The following is a 22965-nucleotide window of genomic DNA, read 5'->3' on the forward strand; positions in this document are numbered from 1 at the left end:
TGAGGATGATTATAATTTTTATGATTTTTTTTTGTTTGAAACATTGCTAATTATTCGAGGTTCTGATTCTCCAACACCGCCCCCCCCCCCAGATTTAGGGAGATCTCTCTTAAGCTGTCTATGAATTACAGCAATTTGCTAAGTTGTAATTTGCAAACAGAACTGAAATATTTATCTTTTTCTCCCTACCTTATTCTCCCATAATTATGAAATTCTTATCAAATATTCTTATTTGCATAAGTTCAATAAGAACATGTTCTCCTTGTAACAGTACACAATTGGAAACATCAGTTACATTACCAAGGCTTTGATTGGAATGTTATATTTGAGAATGATATGCATAGACGCAGATGTGACCAGAGAGCTTTAAGGCACTAAGGTTTATGTCTCTCTTTTTTAAACAGATTTTATTAATTTTTATTTTTTAATTAAAAAAAATTTTTTTAAGATTTATTTATTTATTTGAGAGAGAGAGAGTACATGGGGCAAGGGCAGAGGGAGAAGGAGAAGGAGAGTAGACTCTGTGATGGCCAGCGAGCCTAATGTGGGGCTCGATCCCATGACCCTGAGATCATGACCTGAGCTGAAATGAAGTCAGATGCTTAACTGACTGAGCCACCCAGGTGTCCCTCCCAGATTTGATTTTTAAGTAATTTCCACATCCAACATAGGACTCGAACTCGTGACCCTGAGATCAAGAGTCACATGCTCTACTGACTGAACCAACCAGGTGCCCTAGGGTTGACTTCATAGAGCCAATAAAGTTTCTTGAAAAAACAGCCTGGTACCTTGTTTACTGGGTTGCCAATAGCCTTAACAAGTGAGTAAGGAAGATTACTTCCTGGAAGGTCCAGGAACCTTAGGATATTTGGGGGACCTTGAGAAGTGAGGATATAAATTTTAGAGAAAGCCCTGCAATAGCTCATGTTTAGATAATCTTCATGCCTGTTACTATACAGGCCACTCATAAAATTCACCAGAACACATAATGACATTCCCAGAGACACTCAAACTGGAAATCAGGAAAATTTGTCAGGATACCACTGCCTGCCCTCACTCCAGCTGAAGATGCTGGAAGCCCAACATCTAGTAATCTTGACTGACTGCCCTCTGGACTCAAAAACTGAGTTTATAGTTGGTTCTAACCATTAACCTTTGTTTTTCTTTTGTTGTCAGAGAAATGCTTCTTATTAAGTACCCAATGGCTTGCACCATGTAGGCCTAATCCTGGGAGCCCACCTGTGTCATTGCCTCCAAAAATGAGACACAACTCTGACTTATTCTCAGGACTAGAAGGCTGGTTCACTGAGATACAGAACGATGTGTCAACTCAGATTCTGGACTGTGAAACTTCATGGGGAACTTACAGAAGTGGACATGAAGGGGGTCAGAATATACTACCCCCAAAATAACCTCTTGGCATAAAGACTATTTTGAGCTGAATATTTTTGAGAGGTTGAAAACACAGGAGAATCTCTGAAAGCAGAGCGGATTTTACCCCTTTGTCAGAGAAATTTACACTTGCAAGGGGAATATCCATTTGTAAGGGTGTCTCCCTCTCTGTACCAGGATGAAAATGATGACTCAATCACAAGAAACTCAATGGAAATGGGACTGACTTAAATCTGTGTAACAACTTTACCCTTGTTTGCTGCGTTTTTTTCTGGTCACCTCCTTTACCTGAGTTCCTACTCCCCAACATATTTTGGTTTTAACTGAAGATGTATTTAAGGTGATGGTTTGGGTCATTCGGGGGAGTATTACTATTTTCCTAGGTCTCTCTAGTGTATACAGGAGGTATATATCTTATTAAACTTCAGTTTGTTTTTCTCCTGTTAATCTGTTTTTTATTACTGGGAGTCTTAGCCAGGAACCTAGAAGAATAGAGAGAAAATGATTTTTTCTTCCCGCACAGTTTCATGTGTATTTTCCCAGTGTACACAGATAACAAGCTATAAGCGGATGTATATATGTTCGTAAGTGAAGGTCGGTATATAAAAGGCATTCTGAGCAGGGACTTGAACAGAACTTGTACACCAATGTTCACAGCAGCAGCATAGTTCATAGTAGCCAAAAGGTGGAAACAACCCAAGTATCCATCAACTGCTGAATGGATAAACAAAACGTATATGCATGCAATGAAATATTATTTAGCTACACGAAGAAATGGAGTTCTGATCCGTGCTACCAAGTGGATAAGCCTTGAAAATATTATGCTGCACTTAGCAGTAAGTGCAGTAAGCCAGACACGAAAGGTCAAATATTATCTGATTCCACTTATGAAGTACCTGGATGGAGAAATTCAGAGAGAGTAGAAAGGAGGTTATTAGGGACTGGGCAGAGGAAGAATGAGGCATTACTGCTTGATGATTCAAGACTTTCTGTTTGGGGTGATGAAAGTTTTGTGAATACATGGTGACGGTGACACAACCTTGTGAATGCAATTAATGTCACTGAATTAAAATCTTAAAGTGGCTAAAATGGCACATTTTATGTTAATATATTTACCACAATTTCTAGTACTAAACTTGATCGAATTGTACATTTTAAGTGGGCAAATTTTATAATATGCAAATTATATTTCAATAAGGCTGTTCAGAAAAAGGTACCATGTTGTTTTGCATCTTGCTTTTCTCCCTTCAGCTATATATTCTTGGGGTGTCTGGGTAGTTCAGCGTCTGCCTTCAGCTTAGGTCATGATCCCAGGACCCTGGGATTGAGCCCCATGTCAGGATCCTTCCTTGGTGGGGAGCCTGCTTCTCCCTTGGCCTGCCACTCACCCTCCTTGTGTGCTCTCTCTCTTTCTCTCTCTCAGTTTATTTATCTGAAAGAGAGAGCGAGAGAGTGGGGAGAGGAACAGAGGGAGAAGGACGAGCAGAGCGTAGAGCTTGTCACCAGGCTTGATCCGACCTAGGGCTCCATCTCATGACCCTGAGATCATGACCTGAGCCAAAATCAAGAGGCAGTCGCTTAACCTACAGGGCCACCCAGCTGCCCCCTTTTTATTCTTTATTCTTTTTTTGAAAAAGATTTTATTTATTTATTTGACAGAGAGAGACAGATTATAAGTAGAGAGAGAGGCAGGCAGAGAGAGAGGGGGAAGCAGGCTCCCCGCTAAGCAGAGAGCCTGATATAGGGCTCGATCCCAGGCCCCTGAGACCATGACCTGAGCTGAAGGCAGAGACTTAACCCACTGAGCCATCCAGGTGCCCCTTAACAACATATTCTAAGGAACTTTCCAAATCAAGACATAGAGAACTTCCTCATTTTTATTTTTGTATTTACTTACTTAGTACAGCTGTGATTGTACAGATAAACTATAGTTTATTAAATAGTTCCCTAACACTGGACGCTTGGGTTGTTTAAAATATTTTGCTATTCCAGACAGTGCTACAGTGAATAAACTTATACATTCGCATGAAGGTATCACGTGAACATAGCAAGTGTTTTGTCACCTTAATTGATTTTAGTCAATCTATAAAGTGAGAATTACTATGTTGAGTTATTAGAATCGAGGTTGAGGGGTGTTCATGTGTTTAAGGGCCATTTGTATTTCTTTTTTCTGTGAATCACTTGTATGACTGTTGCTGTTCTATCAGGGTGGTTGACCTTCTTTAATCTATCTTTTTAAGGAGCTTTTATATTTTAAGGAGATTAGTCTTTCACATTCAACAAGAATTGCAAATATACCCTCTGTTGATAATTTGTCTTTGGACTTGGCTTGTTTTTTTTGTTTAAGTTTCATTTTTATGCAGTCATATTTATCAATCTTTTGAGTCATCCATAAAAGGCCATCACTGCTGCTAAGCTAAAAATGAATTTTCTCATGTTTTCTACAATTGTTTTTATTATTTCAATTTCTACATCTAGATATTGGAGCCATTTGGAGGTCGTCCCAATATGCGTTCTAAGGGATGCATCTAGCTGTAGCTTTTTTCAGATGTCAGATACCAGCCTTAGTTGTTCCAACAACAGTGGCTTGTCTGTTTTTAAAGATTTTATTTATTTATTTGACAGAGAGAGAGAGAGAGAGAGAGAGCGTGCACAAGTAGGCAGAGTGGCTGGCAGAGGGAAAGGGAGAAAGTGAGAAGCTGACTCTCCTCTGAGCAGAGAGCCCGATGCGGGGCTCAGTACCAGGACCCTGAGATCATGACCTGAGCAGACTCTTAATTGACTGAGCTACCCAGGCACCTCCCAACAACAGTTTTTTAATAAAATTCATATTTAGCTGATTTGATAATCCACCTTTATCATATTTCTCAGTCTGGTATGTATTGTTTTGATTTCTGGACTTTGTATTCTGGCCCATTTGTCTGTCTGTTCATACACCAATATTGGACTGTTTTAACCAATACCTTTTAAAAAAATTATATTTGCATGCCTGGACAGGCTAATCTCTCATTGTTCTTCCACTTTAAAGTTTTCCTGGTTATCTTTGCTTCTTTTTCCGCCCACTACTCTTTTACCACTGCCTTATAAACTAGTTCAGCCTAACACAGAGAGAAATGCCAAAGGGCCAGAATCAATTCTGCAATGTAATCCATTCCAGTTTATCAAGTCCATGCATTTTTAGCAGGAATTGAGTAAATCACTTGCAGTAAAACCATAAAAACAGTTTGGCATACAATTTTTCTTTTCACTTAAGCACTTCCTTGTTATTACAGTCTTTTTAAACATAACATTCCTTAATTTCCATAACTATTCATTTACTGTTGGACACTTTCCATTTTCCCCTATTGTCTTCATTCCTTTTCATTATGAAAAACAAAATAAAACAAAACAATACAACAATCACATAATGAATATCTTTAAGCATACGAGCTCTTTATGCAATCTTTGGCACTGATTTCCAGGTGGGTTTATTGAAGCCAAGGACATGGGCATCTTTAAGACTGTGAACACACACTACTAAAATTTGTACCTGTTTACACTCCAACAAGCTTATGTGTGCGGTATCAACTTCACTGTGCTTTGTTCTTCAGGAACTGGTTATCTCAGGCCTCTGAAAGTTCACGTCAGAACATCTTAAGTCATGCAAATGGGGGGTGAGTGGGTTCCACTGTGTTGAGATTAAGGTAAAATAATACCACTTACAAAATAAATTTTGCACAAGGTTTCTCCCTCTTGGAATGCTGATATAATCTTCTGAGGTTAAGTTTATTTGCATAATGGCCCAGGTGTCCTCTGGGTGTTACCGGCTACAAGTCTCCTACCCACTCTTCAAAACAACACTTTCGGATCTTCAAAGTATTAACATCTTTGAGGGTGGGTAAGGGAGTCCTTGTGGCTTAAACCAATAGTAATAGTTTTGAAGTTAAATATTAGAAAGGTTAGGATACTTGGAACTACAGGTGACCCTTGAACAATGTGGGGGTTCAGGGTACTGACCCCCAAGACAGTTGAAAACCTGTGTATAACTTGGCTCCCCAAACACTAATACCCTGCTCTTGACTGGAAGCCTTACTGATAACATAAACACTCGATAAGCACATATTTTATATGTTATATGTCTTGTATACTATTTTCTTTTTTTTAAATTTATTTTTTTCAGCGTAACAGTATTCATTGTTTTTGCACCACACCCAGTGCTCCATGCAATCCGTGCCCTCTCTAATACCCACCACCTGGTTGCCCCAACCTCCCACCCCCCCGCCCCTTCAAAACCCTCAGATTGTTTTTCAGAGTCCGTAGTCTCTCAGGGCTCACCTCCCCTTCCAATTTTCCCCAACTCCCTTCTCCTCTCTAACTCCCCACGTCCTCCATGCTATTTGTTATGCTCCACAAATAAATGAAACCATATGATAATTGACTCTCTCTGCTTGACTTATTTCACTCAGCATAATCTCTTCCAGTCCCGTCCATGTTGCTACAAAAGTTGGGTATTCGTCCTTTTTGATGGAGGCATAATACTCCATAGTGTATATGGACCACATCTTCCTTATCCATTCGTCCGTTGAAGGGCATCTGGGTTCTTTCCACAGTTTGGCGACCGTGGCCATTGCTGCTATAAACATTGGGGTACAGATGGCCCTTCTTTTCACTACATCTGTATCTATCTTTGGGGTAAATACCCAGTAGTGCAATTGCAGGGTTATAGGGAAGCTCTATTTTTAATTTCTTGAGGAATCTCCACACTGTTCTCCAAAGTGGCTGCACCAACTTGCATTCCCACCAACAGTGTAAGAGGGTTCCCCTTTCTCCACATCCTCTCCAACACATGTTTCCTGTCTTGTTAATTTTGGCCATTCTAACTGGTGTAAGGTGGTATCTCAATGTGGTTTTAATTTGAATCTCCCTGAAGGCTAGTGATGATGAACATTTTTTCATGTGTCTGATAGCCATTTGTATGTCTTGATTGGAGAAGTGTCTGTTCATATCTTCTGCCCATTTTTTTTTATATGATTGTCTGTTTTATGTGTGTTGAGTTTGAGGAGTTCTTTATAGATCCTGGATATCAACCTTTTGTCTGTACTGTCATTTGCAAATATCTTCTCCCGTTCCGTGAGTTGCCTCTTTGTTTTCTTGACTGTTTCTTTTGCTGTGCAGAAGCTTTTGATCTTGATGAAGTCCCAAAAGTTCATCTTCGCTTTTGTTTCCTTTGCCTTTGGAAGAAAGAAAGCTTGAAAGAAGTTGCTGTGGCTGATATCGAAGAGGTTACTGCCTATGATCTCCTCTGGGGTTCTGATGGATTCCTGTCTCACGTTGAGGTCTTTTATCCATTTTGAGTTTATCTTTGTTTGTATACTATATTCTTAATATGAATTAAGCTAGAGAGAAGACAACATTATTAAGAAAACCATAAGGAAGAGATAATACATTTACACTACTGCACTGTATTTATCAGAAAAAATGTCTGTGTATAAGTACACCCATGTGGCTCAAAGGTGTGCGGTTCAAGGGTCAGCTGTAATGCGTTAGCCTTGCCATTGAACGGGAAGAAGAGGTAAAGGTGATCAATTCCAGATGCTGAGAAAGCTTGAGTAGAGAGAGTTGCAAATCTCTTCAATGGAGTCCCACACCAGAAGGCTGCTTTACCTACAAATACCATCTGTTGAGCTTTCAAGATTAAACCTTAAAAGCTAGGGCCTGAAGTTCTTGCTTCTGTGTTTGTGACCCTCTCTCCCACAATGCCAGACCCTTCTTGATAGCAGAGTCTTCTCCATTTGGGTCTAGATTTCAAGGCCAATCCAGTTTGCATGGGACTTCTGTCACTCAAACTTCTGGTAACTTCTTTGGAATCCCAAGACACATGGAGTGGGTAGTGGCTGAGGAACTGTGTTAGTCTGCTCGGGCTGCTGTAACAAAATATCACAGACTGGGTGGCTTAAACAACAGAAATTTATTTTCCCATAGTTCTAGAAGCTGAAAGTCCAAGATCGAGGTGGTATCAGGCTTGGTTTCTGATCAAAGCTCTTTTCCTTACTTTTAGATGGCTGCTGGTGGTGGATACTCTCTGGTGTTTCTTTCCTTTCTTACAAAAACACCAGTCCTATTGAATTAGGGACCCACCCTTGGGGTACATCCTTAGAAGCCCAAGTTCCAAATATAATTACATTGAGGGTTAGGATTTCAACATATGAATTTGAGGAACCTAATTCAGTCCCTAAGAGTAACCTTAGGAGGGGCAGCTTGTTGCTCTGAAGTTCTCACTAATAATGATTGTTTGGGGGGTTCCTGGGTGGCTCAGTCATTACCCATCTGCCTTCAGCTGAGGTCATGATCCCAGGGTTCTGGGATCGAGCCCTGCATCAGGCTCTCTGCTCAGAGGAAGCCTGCTTCTCCCTCTTCCACTTCCCCTACTTGTGCTCCCTCTCTCTCTGTCAAATAAATAAATAAAATCACTAACAACACAACAAATATTGGTGGTTTGGGTAGGATTGTGGAGAAAAGGAGAACTGACTATGGGATATTACATACAGAATTGGGAGTTGGAAGAAAGTTTAGAAACCTAATACTTATTTTGTAGTTAAGGAAGGCTCCAAAAGCTTGGAAGACATGTCTAAGTTAAATTTGGGATTTCCATTATCCCCTCAGTAGATCATTGATTATACATACCAAGCCTTTTATGCCCTTTACATTTCTTTCCTTGCACTAATTACAATCTGTTTTACTTTCTTGCTGTAAGTCCATGAAGACCAAAATCTGACCCACCTTGTCGACCCATCTATCCCTGACAGCACCTAGCACATTGCCTAGCCCTTTGTAAGGGCTGAATAAATATTTAGTGAATGAATAAATGACTGAACAAGAAAAGCTAACCTTTATCAAATATTCATAATGGGCCATGCATCAAACGTTCTACATGCTTGATTTCATTATCTTATTTTCATAATAATTTCACAGTAAATAATCTTTCTAATTTTTTTTAGAGGAGGAACCTGAAGCTCAGGAAGGCTGAAGCATTTTCGAAAGACGAAGCTAGGAAGGATAGAGTTGGAATTTGAACTCAGATCTGGCCAACCCCGAAATTCACCCAAACGTTTAATCAAAATGCTAAACTACCTGCTTCAAATTCAACACAAGGAAGGGAGGAAATGGAGAAAAAGCTGTAAGTTACTTTTTAGATGTATCTTTTTTTTTTTTTAAGATTTTATGTGTTTATTTGAGAGACAGAGAAGATGAGCAGGGAATGCAGTAGAGGGAGAGGGAGAACCAGAGCCCTACCCCTGCAGAGCAAGGAGCCCGACCTCCAGGGAATGGGGGCTCAATTCCAGGATCCAGGGATCATGACCTGAACCAAAAGCAGAGACTTAACCAACTGAGCCATCCAGGTGCCCTACTTTTTACAGGTATCTTAATACATGTCTATACATTTCCTGGCAGAAAAGGGAGACTTAGAAGGGGACTTAGAAGGGGAGGAAAGTTGGAGCAAGCAGCACCTAGAGGCCAGAGAGTTAACTTGGGCCCCAAATGTGAAGGGTCCTGTAGGCCAGAGGTCGGCAAACTAAGATCCCAGGCCAAATTCACCCCAAGCTCTGTTTTTGTAGAGTCTATGACCCGAGAAAGATTTTTGCATTTTATTTTTACTTTACTTTAGTTTTTTTAAGGAAGATCTAGGTCCAATGTGGGACTTGAACTCATGACCCAGACATCAAAACTCGAATGCCTCACTGAATGAGCCAGCCAGGTGCCCCTGAATTTTACATGTCTAAAGGATTGTTTAAAAAGTAATAAGGAGGGCGCCTGGGTGGCTCAGTGGGTTAAGCCGCTGCCTTCGGCTCAGGTCATGATCTCAGGGTCCTGGGATCAAGTCACGCATCGGGCTCTCTGCTCAGCAGGGAGCGTGCTTCCTCCTCTCTCTCTCTGCCTGCCTCTCTGCCTACTTATGATCTCTCTCTCTATCAAATAAATAATAAAATCTTAAAAAAAAAGTAATAAGGAATATGTGACAAAGATGATATATGACCAGCAAAGCCTAAAATATTTACTATCTGGCCATTTGCACCAAATCTGCAGTATGCTTTGAGAAGTTCAGACTTTACCTTGTTAGGGGCAATTGTTGCAAGTATGTAAGTAGAGAAAGGATAGAGTCAGCTGCAGGTTTTAGAAGGGAAGATCTAAGGACAGTTAGGATTGGGGTGGGATTGGGAGAAGCATGAAAACACAGGAAGAAGCCAGTTAAGCGGAAAACACAGGAAGAAGCCAGTTGAGAGGCCTTTGCTGTGATCCAAAGAATGGCTTTGGAGAACATCAAGGAGGATGGACGCCACAGCATGGGTGGTACTAAGTACAGGATAAATGTGGGAGAGAAGAGAAGGGAAAAGGAGAGTAAGTCTGAATTTGTTGTAGATGTTCCTTTGGGGTAGCTTCAAAGATAGCGCGTTTTAGACTAGTCGAACTTGTAGATCATTCAAAATGCAGATGTCTAGTAGGGAGTGACAGTTGTGGCCAATGGGGGAGATTAGCTTGCCCAGGGAATGCGAAGTATTTTTCTGTTTGTTGTTTTGTCTGATTTTTTGTTTTTCTCATTTCTGACTACATTGTTTTTTAATAATTGAGGTTTCCAAAGACAATGAAGGAAGGGGGAGATCAGGAGGGAACAGTTTCCTTACATCTTCATTATGGATTAAAGAGAGAATGTTCTCAATTTCACATCAATTACTAATAAACTTTTGGAACACTAGCCATTGAAAAGTTGGGGACTACCCGAATTATGTTTTGGCATAGTTGTAGAGAGGATATCAGTGTTCACAATGAAAATGTTTATTAATGCCATGTAAAAATTAATACACTCATTAAAATGGGAATTAAAAAAAAAACCACCCTCTTGAACCCATCAGGAGGATCATAGCGCTTTTTAAAGTCTGTGTATACAACTCACACATTAGACCATTTGTCACTGAGCCAACAAAATGACAGTTTTTTCGCTAGTGGGAAGAAAAAACTCACACTAGAAAATATGTTCTACAAGCAACTTTCTTAAGGTAATGGCAAGGGGATGTGTCACTGCAAGAAGGAAGGGAAGAACATTCAAAATCTCCTTCTCAGCCCCCAAGGCTTTTGGAGAAATGATTGCCTTTAATTTATTCTTTGACATATATTGGACACATTTTAGATACAAAAGTCTACTCTGTGGCATCTTAAGGGCAGTGTTTTGTTTCCATTTTCTCCCTCATTTCTCCATAACTTTCTTTCTTTTTTTTTTTTTTTCAGATTTGTTTATTTTGAGGGTTAGGAGTTTCAGAGAGAGAGGGAGAGGGAATCCCAAGCAGACTCCACATTCAGTGCTGGAGCCCAACTTGGGGCTCGATCTCACCACCCTGAGAACACGACTTGAGCTGAAACTGAGAGGTGGATGCCTAGCCGACTGCACCACCCAGGTGCCCCCATAACCATTTGATTCTAAATACCACATTTGCCTTAACAGGAAAGTGACCTTTTCCGGTAGTTGACAGATATTTCTAGAACTATGTGAAAGTGTCACTAGGATGCCACTGGCCCAGTCAACACTCCATTTTTCTCTTGCAATTTGTAATTCTCCTTTCTCTTTTCTCCATTCTCTTCTTTGTGTGGCCCCTTGTCTGCTATGTCTCTATTTGTTAGCACCTCATTAAGAGAGTGGTGGGCAATGGAGAGAGAGCATATGAACTCAGATCTTTTAACTTGCAGAAAAATATTTCAGAGAGGACATATGAAGAGAGGAAAAAGAAAGCCTTCAAGCTGTTTTGTTTATGAAAAGTGGCATCTCACACTAAATAACTGTCTTTAACCTCACCTGGGTGACTCAGTCAGTTAAGCATCTGCCATCAGCTCAGGTCACGTTCCCATGGTCCTGGGATCAAACCCTACACCCAGCTCCCTGCTCAGTGGGGAACCTGCTTCTCCCTCTTCCTCTGATCCTCCTCCCAGCTTGTGCTGTCTCAAATAAATAAATAAAATCTTAAAAAAAAAAAAAAAAGTAACTCTCTTTGAAGGCTAATATCTCCAGCCAGTCTTGCAATTGAATTTGGGGAAGTCACAGGCTGAGGAACTTTAGAGAATGAAACCTTGCATTTAAAGCACTAGGATTTGAAAAGCTGAATGCAATTAATGCAAGTCAATATTTTAAGTAACGTAACTGTATGGAAGGGAGAAATTTCCTTCTTTCCCCCTGCGCTGCTTCTAGCTGGTTTAGGAATTAAGTTCATATGAGACAGATGAACAGGAGGAGAAAAAAAGTTTTATTACATATGCATGGAGGTCCGATAATGAAATTAAGACCCTAAAAAAATGACCAAGGCACGTAGTTTTTTTTTTTTTTTTTGGACAGAGAGCAATCACAAGTAGAGGGAGAGGCAGCCAGAGAGAGAGAGAGAGATAGGGAAGCAGGCTCCCTGCTGAGCAGAGAGCCCGACACGGGACTCGATCCCAGGACCCTGAGATCATGACCTGAGCCAAAGGCAGCGGCCCAACCCACTGAGCCACCCAGGCGCCCCGGCACGTAGTTTTGATACGTTTTAGACAGAGACAATAATTTGTGAGTAACTGACAGGATAAAGCTTTAGTTAGTAAGGGAGCTTTAGTGAGTAAGAATTCTAAGCAGAATTTTGGCTGAGGTAGTAGATTAGGAGAAAAAATAAGATTTATTTCTCCAGCCATCTTGGTTTTAAAGGTTCCTATCTCTGGTGATAAGGATGTCTTCTTACTTCTTAGTTCAGGGAGGGTATTTTTCACGCAGGGAAAGTTACTTCCTGCTTTCAGGGGGACAGAGGAGGGTCTGGGCGTTCTTGCATCTGTTGTTCCCCGGGTAGCTTCGATGCAAGATAATCAATATGCCATTGCAGTACATTTGGGGGCAGCCTGCTCTGGGCCCCTACATAACCTATACCAGAATTGCTTGTTCTTCCATTTAAAACATGTACATAGAAGGCTTTTTTAATTGTAAAGCACATATAGGTGTAATGCAAGTTCAAAACAGGTTTAGGGCCAGGCTTCTATGGACCTGAGTTAGCTGCTTGGTAATCAACACTGTTGTCATTCTACAGAATCTGGGGGGGCTTTTGCGTGAAGAGCTTCACCTTGTTCCTCTGTCAGATTTAAATAATAAAAATGAGGCTGAAAAATTATGTCCTCTTGAATATCGTGTCGGGTTAGTCCCTCGGCCTTCCTCTACTTCCCTTGGGTTCCTGGCAGGAAACATGTGGAGAGGGAGCGGATAAACAGGTTCCAGTTCCCAGTAGCAACACGTTGGAAAAATTTTCCACCTCTTAGTGTGCCCTTGCCTCCTTTCAAGAGTGCGATTTGAAACAGGGTTTCTCTTGTCTCGTTTTTAAAGCCTTTTTTCTCAGGCGCTTACGTTCTGGTACAGTGTTGAGAATGCCTGGTTTGCGCTTTATACCATCACGTGACGCCGCCTCTCCTTCAGCCTTGAGGCTCTTTAAAACAAAATGACAAAATTTAGTTACTGGAATTCTAGCAAGGGTGGGGGTGGGGTGGGAAGCAAGGGTTGCGCAGGGCAACGGACTACAACTCCCAGAAGACCTCGCGCGGCCACCCTTCCCCCACCGCAACACTCGCCACTCTGAGCCTTGCGCTTGCGCGGAAGACCCTGCGCTGAGAGGAGGGGCGGGGACGGGACAGCGCGCCTGGAAGGGGAGGAGGAAAAAAGGAACCATAGATTTCCACCTGGGCCTAGAAGGTCTCTGAAAGTAGTGGGGAGAGGAGGGTGGGCAGGGACCACCTTCAGAACTGGCCGCCGGCGGTATCATGGCGACCCGGAACCCCCCACCCCAAGGTGAGCGGCCGGGGCCCGAAGTAGTATCTAAGACGCGGCTCACATCTCTCGACCTTGCTCCCGAGGGCGCCTCTTCCTCCCCCTGCCGTAGGGCTCCTGGGGCTCTGTGTTTTGGAGGTACCCCTTTGGAGCTAGACCCCCTCCCCTCAAGGCAGAACTCAGGCGGAGAGCGACCCCCGTCCCCAACACAGCCCCTCCTCCTGCCTTAACTTCACCTCTGGTTCTCATTTCCATCTTCAAACGTGCTTTTTAGATGAATTACTGAAGTAATTTCATCTTGTCAAGCCCCTAACCGGTTCAGCCAGGGGAGGACCCCCCCTCCCCCCCAGTTTCTCCCACTGATGAAATGGATCTAATTCTGGCCCTGACCCTACTGAGATTTGGGGGTGACGCCTCATGCTGTGAAACTCTGACCTGACCTTAATGCCATTTAGGGAGGCGACCCCTCACCTCTGTGTAACTGATGTGGCTCTGGCTCCGACCCCTAAGCCAGTTCCTGGTCCTTTGGAAGGGAGATGCCAGGTCCCTTTACTCTTGAGGTCCTAGTCTCAGTAATTGGGTTCAACAAACTACTGTTTCCAGCTGGGCATTTTTACTGAGAGCCAGAATAGTGAGTTAATAACAGATTTTAAAATGTACAGGATGTTTCTGACTTTTGTTTGACTCTAAATTTATTTTTTTCGTTTTGTATTTTGAAGAGTATGAAAGCGATGACGAGTCTTACGAAGTGTTGGATTTAACTGAGTATGCAAGAAGACACCATTGGTGGAATCGAGTGTTTGGCCACAGTTCCGGACCTATGGTTGAAAAATACTCGGTAGCCACCCAGATTGTAATGGGTGGAGTGACTGGCTGGTGAGAACAACATCTTTTTCATTAAATTTCATTGGCAGCCTCACTGCTGCCCTTTTGTAAACAGGCCAGTTAACTGTGACATTCAGTGGCTTTATACTGTTAATCCCCGAAGAGCTCTACCTTGAGGCTTTTTCTCTGTGATATGATGGCTGTGATGTACACTCTGGGGCTCAGAGGTTTTGGTGATCGGCTTCCCCATGCCCACCCCTTGTTCCGCTGTTCCCTCCTCTCCCTTCCTTCGGTTCTTTTCTGTATTTTCCACCTTCTCACATTGAGCAAACATAGTGTATCTGATTCAGTGATAGTGGGTAGAAAGGAAGAAACATACAAGGGTTAATTAATTGTATGTAAATAATGTTTACTTGTTCAGTGTTAACAACTGGAAAAACCTTTGAGGACTCTCACAGTAGAACTGGTCTCCAGGATTATCAGCCCTGTAGAGAGCCATGTAAAATTCTCAGTGAAATTATGAATCCGATGGTTCTGTTGATTTTTGTGGACTGATTATTATACTTGAAGAAGTGTTAGAATTAAACAGGGTCTTCGTTGGAGTTAAAGGACTGATTGCTCACTCTGTAATAATATTGTGGAATGCATTAAGGAGGAACAGTTAATAAGCATTAACCGAACTAACCAGTTAATGTTTTAGGCTGCATGATTACCTAATTGATACTATAGATCAAGTTGTTTTTCTTGGAATAAAAGATTAGCCAAATAACAAAGTGTGACCCTTTATTTTGAAAATGTTCACAACCGTAGAGAATTTCTGTGTTAGTGGAGGTGCTCAGCTTATGACTAACCCTTTTTTTCTTAGCTTCTAGGTTAAATTTATCTTCCGTTAAATATTTACATATTTAAACTTGATAAGTGTTAAATTTTTTGATTTGTGTTTTGCATGTATCTCGGAACAATGGCTCACTCCTTTTTGCCTTTTCGTAACTGCGATATTATGGTAGAAACCTGCATTGTGAAGATCGTGTGATGCAGAGCTGCAGTATTTCTTCATGATGTGTCCTTATTAATGCTGTTTATGGAAAGCCCTGCAGTTAGAAGCGAGATGCCTAGTTGGGGCATGCTTATTCAGTTGATCCTCTGCAAATAGGTTGTACCTTGACCTCTTGTAATAGAGAATCTGGTGCTCTATGCAGATAAGCTCACAATTTGGTGCCATGGGGGACTGGTTACTGTGAGTTTGAGCCTAAAGCCCCCGTCGTAAGAGAGACTAAAAAAATAATCAAGCAGTAGAATTATCACATCATTGTGTGCTTTCTCCTTATAGTCCAGACTCGGTGAGAAGCCCCATAACTGGCACAAGTTTGCTGGGAAAGCCTAGAGACAGAGCAGGGGGAGTTAGTAGCTTTATTTTAGTGGCTCATGCCATCAAGCAAAGGGATAGACATGCTTGTGAGACATGGTTCCTGGGATATACTTGTGGCTTGGCTGCTGCCTGCCTCCTCTGCTCCCTTATCAGAGCCTGTTTTGCTGACTCCCCTACTGAGGGAGAGGGTCTCTGTAGTGATATGTATGTTTGGGTTATAGCAAGGTGTCGACCCAGGAACTGAGTAATAGGACTCTAATATTACATAGGTGGTTTTTTGCAATGACATTAGATTCAGTGTAGTAAATTTTTGCAATTACCTTAAGGTATAAAACTGATGTGCTGTTGTGGCATACGTTAAGGAGGAATGGGCATTAGTTTTAACCATTCAGACCAATTCAGGCCATGCATGGGAGGCTAAGGAGGTTATATGCAGCTGTAGCTGTAGCTGTAGTTACAGGTTTTTGATGATAATCAGAAATACGAGGATGGATGATTGCGAGGAGAGGCGGGAGGTGTGAAGACTACCTAGAGGGCCCTTAGTGTGGTTTGGAAGCAAGGTAATGATGTCCTTGAGAATGGAAGGAAGACAGAGTCAAATAATGTTCCGGGAAGAGTATATAGAATTGGCAGTCTGTTGGACCCTGAGTGTGATGAAGGAGGCAGAGTCTAAGATGAACAAGAAAGGCAGACCTAGAGAATGGTGTTCTCATTTACAGATCGGGACCTTAGCAACAGTTGATTTGCTTGGAAAGATGAGTCTGGCTTTGGAACATTTTGTTTGTCATTCTGTGTGCTGGAGAAGCCCATAGAAATGTAAATTTTCCATTTATGAAGGTGTACTCAAGTTGCTTTGGGCTATTGTAACAAAGTACCACAGCTAGATGGCTTAAAACAAAAGAAATTTATTCTCATAGGTCTGGAGGCCAGCAGTCTGAAAGGTGTCAGTCAGGTTTGTTCCTGCTCAGAGGGAAAATCTGCTGTGTGCTTCTCTCCTAGCTTCTGTTGCTTGCCAGCAATCCCTGGCATTCCTTGGCTTGTAGACATATCACTCCAAGCTCTTCCAGTGCCATCGCATGGCTGTTTTTCCCTCTGAGTGTCTCTATGACATGTTGGATTAAGTCATACTGGGTTTAGGGCCTACCCTATTACAGTACGGCCTCATCCTAACTAATTACACCCTCAGTGACCCTTTTCCAAATAAGGTCATATTCTGAGATTTTGGGAAGAACATGGATTAGAGGTGGGTCGTGGGCCCTGTTCAATTCAGTACAGAAGGCTAGAGTTAGAGATCAGGATTCTTTTGCACAGTATGGCTGTGGAATACTGAAGGGAATATGAGCTCACCAAAGAAGAGAATCCCAAAAGAAGTGTGGACTGATATTCTTACAGAAGAGGTGAAACAAAATGGATTTAATATAGAGATAGATAGACATAGATAGAGATGTAGGTAAGGAAGCCATGAGAAATGTGGGCTTAAGTCATGAAGGTGGAACTTGAGCTGGAACTCAAAGGGTAAAAAGCTTTAGATGAGCAGAGCTGGGTAGAAACCCCTAGAAGCAAGGAGATTAATAGCTTGAGCAGTGGTGATAATCCATTTGGAAACTAATGGGATTAGAGCAGAAAGTTTGGGTAGAGTGGGGGTTGGCCAGGTGTATGGAGCATCTTGATTGCATTAAAAAAGGAAAATCAGGGGCGCCTGGGTGGCTCAGTCGGTTAACCATCTGCCTTCTGCTCAGGTCATGGTCTCAGGGTCTTGGGATCGAGCCCCACATTGGGCTTTCTGCTCAGCAAGGAATCTGCTTCTCCCTCTCCTTTCCCTCTGCTCATGCGCGCTCTCTCTCTCTCATTCTCTCTCTCAAAAGTAAATAAAATCTACAAAACAAAACAAAATCACTTTTGTTATGGGGAATTTCAACTTAGACAAATATCGGAGGAGGAGTATAATGAGGTCCTGAGTACTCAACATTGTTTCAGGAGCCACTCTTTTTTTCCTATAAATTCCCCTCCTCTTCTGTCCATCCCTCATTTTTAAGCATATCACAGTTTAGATTGTACAATTTTTTTTTTAAGATTTTGTTTAGTTATTTTGACAGAGAGAGTGAGATACCAGAGAGCACAAGCAGGGGGAAACCACAGAGGGAGAGGGAGAAGCAGGCTTCCCACTGAGGGGTGACCCCAGTGTGGGACTCCATCTCAGGACCCTGGAATCATGACCTGAGCTGAAGGCAGATGCTTAACTGACTGAGCCACCCAGGGCCCCCTAGACTGTGCACTTTTGACTTGCCTGTAGAACAAGGGAAGCCCTGAGGGTTTCTGAGCAGACAGGGATATGATCCAAAGAAATGGGAAGACAGTAAGAACTAAGATTTGTTAGCAAAGCAATGAAAGGAGCAGAGGGAGAGAGTTGAGTACGTCATTGGTTGTTCTCATCTTCGTCACTTCTTTCGTTAAAGGTGTGCGGGATTTTTGTTCCAGAAAGTTGGAAAGCTTGCAGCAACTGCAGTAGGTGGTGGCTTTCTTCTTCTTCAGGTATGTTCAAGCCTTAGGTCTTTGCCTCTACTTATATATGTAGCCCCTAGGAACTGAGAAAGTCAAGTTTAGCCATTTCATTCCCATCCATTTTAATAGAAGATGGACTTTTTCTCTTAGGTATCAGTTTATGGGAAACCTAAGGTGAGTTTTGAAAGCTGGTATCAGTCATGAAAGACTACAATTTTAAATACTTCTACATTCAATAAGCATAGTTTGATACCAGCTAAAAAAATCCTAGTTAAAAAGACAACTATAGAAGTTTGAGGCCTCGTTTTTTTAATTACAGACCCAAATTTCCCTTAAAACATCTTTTCAGCAAAATAAACATTTCAGCCATAATATAACCTTTTCATCCTGACTATTTTAAACATATATTTAAAATCCACACAGAGTATTTAAAATTCAAAAGATCTCTTTCTTTACCCCATTTCTTAGCCATGCAGTTTTCCTTCTCAGAGGAAATTGCTGTTAGCAATTTCTAACATGTTTTTTTAAACTAGGGAACTATAATAATATAGAAAGTGGAAAATTGGGTTTAAAAATCATCCATAATCCTATTTCTGAGGCAGGGGGATTTGAAATTTTAGTTTTGTTCATGTTCCTCTAAGTATAAGGCTTAAAAATGCTTTGCGGTTAGAGGATGTTTATCAGGATATCGTGTCTGTTTGGCATATATTTTTCCAAAAATATCGTTCCCTTAAGATCAAATATAGTAAATCCCAAAATTGAAAATCTCTGGGAATGAATGTTAGCAATAATTTTAAAGATACAGAGAACTGTCACTCCTACCAGATGTTTAAAATGATTGATGTTCATAGCAGCTAAAATTTAACTTCAACACCAAAGCCATTGATCATATAATAACCAGTGTCATTGCCCGAAGTACAAAGGGATTGGATTCGTATGTGTTAAAAACAGGTTTTGAGTTGTTTACTAAAAAGTTTTTTTTTTAAAAAATGTTTTCTTTCACTGGCATTATTAAGAGTAATTGCCTGTTCCTTGTGGTAAGAGATAAAAGGGAATATGGTTAATATCTAAATTTAGGCCTTTGGATGAACATGCCAGCATTTGTACAGAAGACAATTTAAGCAGATTTTGACTTGTGTTTACATAGAATCAAGAACATGTTTAATTCTATAGCTATTTTGAAAACTCAGTTGTCATTTTTTCTTTAGTCGGAAAGGGTACTGGATTGAAACAGAGTTTCTGAAAATGTTCATAGAATAAAGAGAATTAATTTCAGTCCATTCTCTCAGTTTTGCAGAATTACTTTTCAGTCCACCCAGTCCACACCATTCAAATCCATGTTTTGCCATTGCCTCCTTTTACTTCTTGTGCCTAGTCTACATGTTCTTTGAAGTCACTAAGCAGAAGAATATGGGACCTGTCTGCATCAAACCAGCTTTCCCCCAAATATGACTCACTTTGGAAACTTAGAAGGAAACTAAAAGAGGAAATAAGAGTAACATGTGCAAGTTAATTGCCCCCTATGCTTTAGGCCCACTTCCATTTTTGTGTTACCTTTACTTACACTTTAAGATAAAAATTTATTTACTTAGAACTTAAAGCTTTTCCAGTGCATATTTTACACTGCCATCTTAAAATAGTGGTATGTAAGTCCTTTAAATTTAGTTTTAATGATTTTGGAACTGTATATGCCCCTAGTTCAAAGGGTCAAATATATGTACAAGGCTTGTTACAGATTAGAGGAATCCTCTGCCTCCCTCACTACCCATCTTGCCCATTTTTCCCTCCCTGGAGCCAACTACATGAACTCTTAGCTGATTCTTAAGGTATTTCTTTCCTTTTTCCTAAACAAGTTAATTGAATACTTCTTGATCTTTCAGTTTGAGGTATTAACTATTGGCTTCCTGTTACAGAATGTGAGACTTTAACTCATTTATTGAACTTCCCTCGCCCACCCCCGCCCCACCCTCTCACACACTAGCATGCTTCATGTTCCTCTGTGCCGCACCCATCCCCCTCCCCCAGAGTCATCTGAGTATTGTTATTTCATAATTCTGTTAGATTACTACCTGGAGTTCACTGAGCTTGAATCTGTAAATTTATGTGTTTGACCATTATTTCTTTTTCTTTCTTTCTTTATTTTTTTTTTTGAGATTTTGTTTTATGTTTTTGTCTGTCAGAGAGAGAGAGTGAGAGGGGGTAGCGACAGCCAGAGGGAGAAGCAGGCAGTGCGGGACTCAGTCCCAGGACTCTGGGATCATGACCTGAGTTGAAGGCAGATGCTTAGCTAACTGAGCCACCCAGGCGCCCCATTGACCATTATTTAGAGATTTGTTTCCTCCTATTCCTTCTCTCTTCTCTTTCTGAACATGACTCTGAGTACATGCATGATAGGCTTTTTGATAATGTCCTGAGGTTTTGTCCATTTACTTTTTCAATCGTTTTTTTCAAATTGTAGAATTTCTAGTGTCTAACTTCAAGCTCACACTCTTTTTTCTGTCATCTACCTTCTGCCATTAAGCCTTTTCAAGAATTTTCTTTCAGATACTGTATTTTCCAATGCTAGAATTTTCATTTGGTTCTTTTTTAATTTTCTATATCTCTGGTGAGATTACTTTTCATTGGTTACAGGCATAGTTATTATTGAGCGTAGTTCCAACAGCAGTTTTAAAGTCCTGATAATTCCACTAACTGGGTCATCTTAAGGTTGGCATCTGTTGATTTTCTTTTGAGACTAGGCCACATTTTCCTGTTTTATCCTACATCAAATAAGTTTGGATTTTATCCTGGGCATTGGGAATGTTAAGTTGTAGAAACTCTGGATTCTATTTTATTCTTCTGAAGAGTGTTGATATGTTGATTTTAGTACGCAGTTAACTTGGTTAGACTCAAACTGTAAGCTCTTTTTCACCTTCGGTGGGTAGCAGCTCAAATCTCAGTTTAGTTCTTTAGCTTGGCCAGAATGCGTGGCTCTGCCCCATGAATGTGTGCTTCAGGACTTGGGTAGAGTTTACACATAGAATTTGGGGCTCCCCTTATCTAGCTCTCTCATTTCTGATGGCTGTTATTGTTGTGGACTCTGTCATCTGGTTCTTTGGGCCAGAGAGATGGAACGTTTCCTCTTTAAGTTTTACCTACCCTGCAAGTGCGTCCTGCCCTCAGGATAAAACCAGAAAAATGGGTACCTCACCTTACCTTGTTCCTTTCCTGTAAGTTTCAACTCCCCTTGAAATCTGCTTGCTTTTATTAATTCTGGAGCTCTTGTATTTTAACTGCCATATACAGGAGGGTCACTGAGGTTCACCATCATCTCCATGCCTGTGACTCAAATTACTCTGCCAGGGACTGCCAGGAAAAGCTTTCACTTGAATTTGATTTGATCACCACTCTGTTTTGCTAAGGCTGCAGTTTGAAGTGATAATAGGTGAATAAATACAGAAAGGAATGCAGATAAAGACATTCTTCTGTGGAGTCTGTAATCATAGTGAAAATGGAAAAGATTCCCAGTCAACCTACTTCTATAAAATCAGATGGTTTTATTATTCGAAGTATTTTTATTTGTGGTTTAAAGTCAAGGGATGCCTTACAAAATTACCCCCCAAAAAAGCATAACCTTGATAGAAGTGATTTATAATGGTGTTCATGGCTTAATTGTTTACTACTAATGTGATTCTTTACTTTTTGATTTTATTATTTGGAGAGACTAATTTATGGTACTGGCTTACACACTATGCTTTTGTTCCTGTTCAGATTTTGTAGTGTCTCATAATACCATATGAGGGGTTTTCTTATAGTTAATTAGCATTTAGTTCTAGTTTTATTAAAAGGACTTATGGTAGGAGACTTGTGTAGAGCATGTCTTTTGTATTCTATTTTCAAAAGCGATTACCAGAAAGTATTCTTTTTTTTTTTTTTTTTTAAGATTTTATTTATTTGACGGCGAGAGATCACAAGTAGGCAAAGAGGCAGGTGGAGAGAGAGGGAAGCAGGGTCCCTGCTGAGCAGAGAGCCCCATGTGGGGCTCACTCCCAGGACCCTGAGATCATGACCGGAGCTGAAGGCAGAGGCTTTAACCCACTGAGCCACCCAGGCGTCCCACCAGAAAGTATTCTTAAGTCAAGAGTCAGAGTTAGTAAAGAGCCCTTTATCAGGCTACTTTAGATTTCTTTAGTGACCTAATACCTGATTGGCTTCTGATCCCTTATAATTAAACATCTGTTTAATTAAAAGGTACTTGTTAATTAGCTGTATAATTTGGATTGTCTCTTTGTTTTTTCAGCTAATTGCCAAATTCCAAAAGTTATGATAATATTATAGTACAGTTGTAATACAGTTTTTGGAATCTTTTCCCATCATGTACTATATGTTTCCTAACATAGTGTTCATCACATCTAAGTAATTAATTTTGTTTGATATCTTTTTTCCCCCTTATGGATACAGAGCTCTCTGAAAGTGGGGACTTATATCTCCCTCGTTACTGGCTATAGTTTGGGAAGCTAAAATACTGCCTGCCACAGAGTAGGCACTCGGTATTTGTTAAATGAATAAATTGTGATAGCTTATCTCTAAGCTTCATAGATTTCTTGAAATCTAGATGTCCATATATTCCTCTGTAATAGATTTGTCAACAATCTAGTTGGTTTAGAATTAACCATTTTTACTGTATTTTTGCAGATTGCCAGTCACAGTGGCTATGTGCAGATTGACTGGAAGAGAGTTGAAAAAGATGTAAACAAAGCGAAAAGACAGATTAAGAAGCGAGCAAATAAGGCAGCACCTGAAATCAACAATATAATTGAAGAAGTAAGACAGTGTACATTTTAACTCCTTCTTTTTCTTCTTTCTCTCTTTCTTTCTCTCTTTTTTAAATGAGTAATCTCTGTGTCCAGCCTGGGACTTGAACTCGTGACCCTGAGATCAAGAGTCCCATGCTTTACCGACTGAGCCAGCCAGGCACTCCTGGCTCCTTTTTTTCTATATGGGTTCCACATTACAGAAAATGTGATTAGTGATCATCTTCTTCTAAAAAGTAAGTGTTTTGGTCATGTGTAGAGTGTTAAATAAAATTTGGGATCAA

At 40.8% G+C, this 22965-nt stretch overlaps 1 protein-coding gene across 2 annotated transcripts in view; it reads left to right on the plus strand.

Moving 5' to 3' along the window:
- Positions 1-13123: 13123 nt before the first annotated feature.
- FUNDC1 (FUN14 domain containing 1) overlaps positions 13124-22965 on the plus strand; it is a 107050-nt gene continuing 97208 nt past the window's right edge. For both annotated transcript variants that reach the window (XM_059385438.1, XM_059385437.1), the window contains exons 1-4: positions 13124-13213; positions 13912-14068; positions 17843-17918; positions 22563-22691. In XM_059385438.1, the coding sequence (XP_059241421.1) occupies positions 13186-13213; positions 13912-14068; positions 17843-17918; positions 22563-22691 (390 nt within the window). In that variant the 5' untranslated portion in view covers positions 13124-13185. The remainder of the gene's footprint in view (positions 13214-13911; positions 14069-17842; positions 17919-22562; positions 22692-22965) is intronic.

The sequence above is a fragment of the Mustela nigripes genome, chromosome X (genome assembly GCF_022355385.1).
Source record: "Mustela nigripes isolate SB6536 chromosome X, MUSNIG.SB6536, whole genome shotgun sequence".
Lineage (NCBI taxonomy): Eukaryota > Metazoa > Chordata > Mammalia > Carnivora > Mustelidae > Mustela > Mustela nigripes.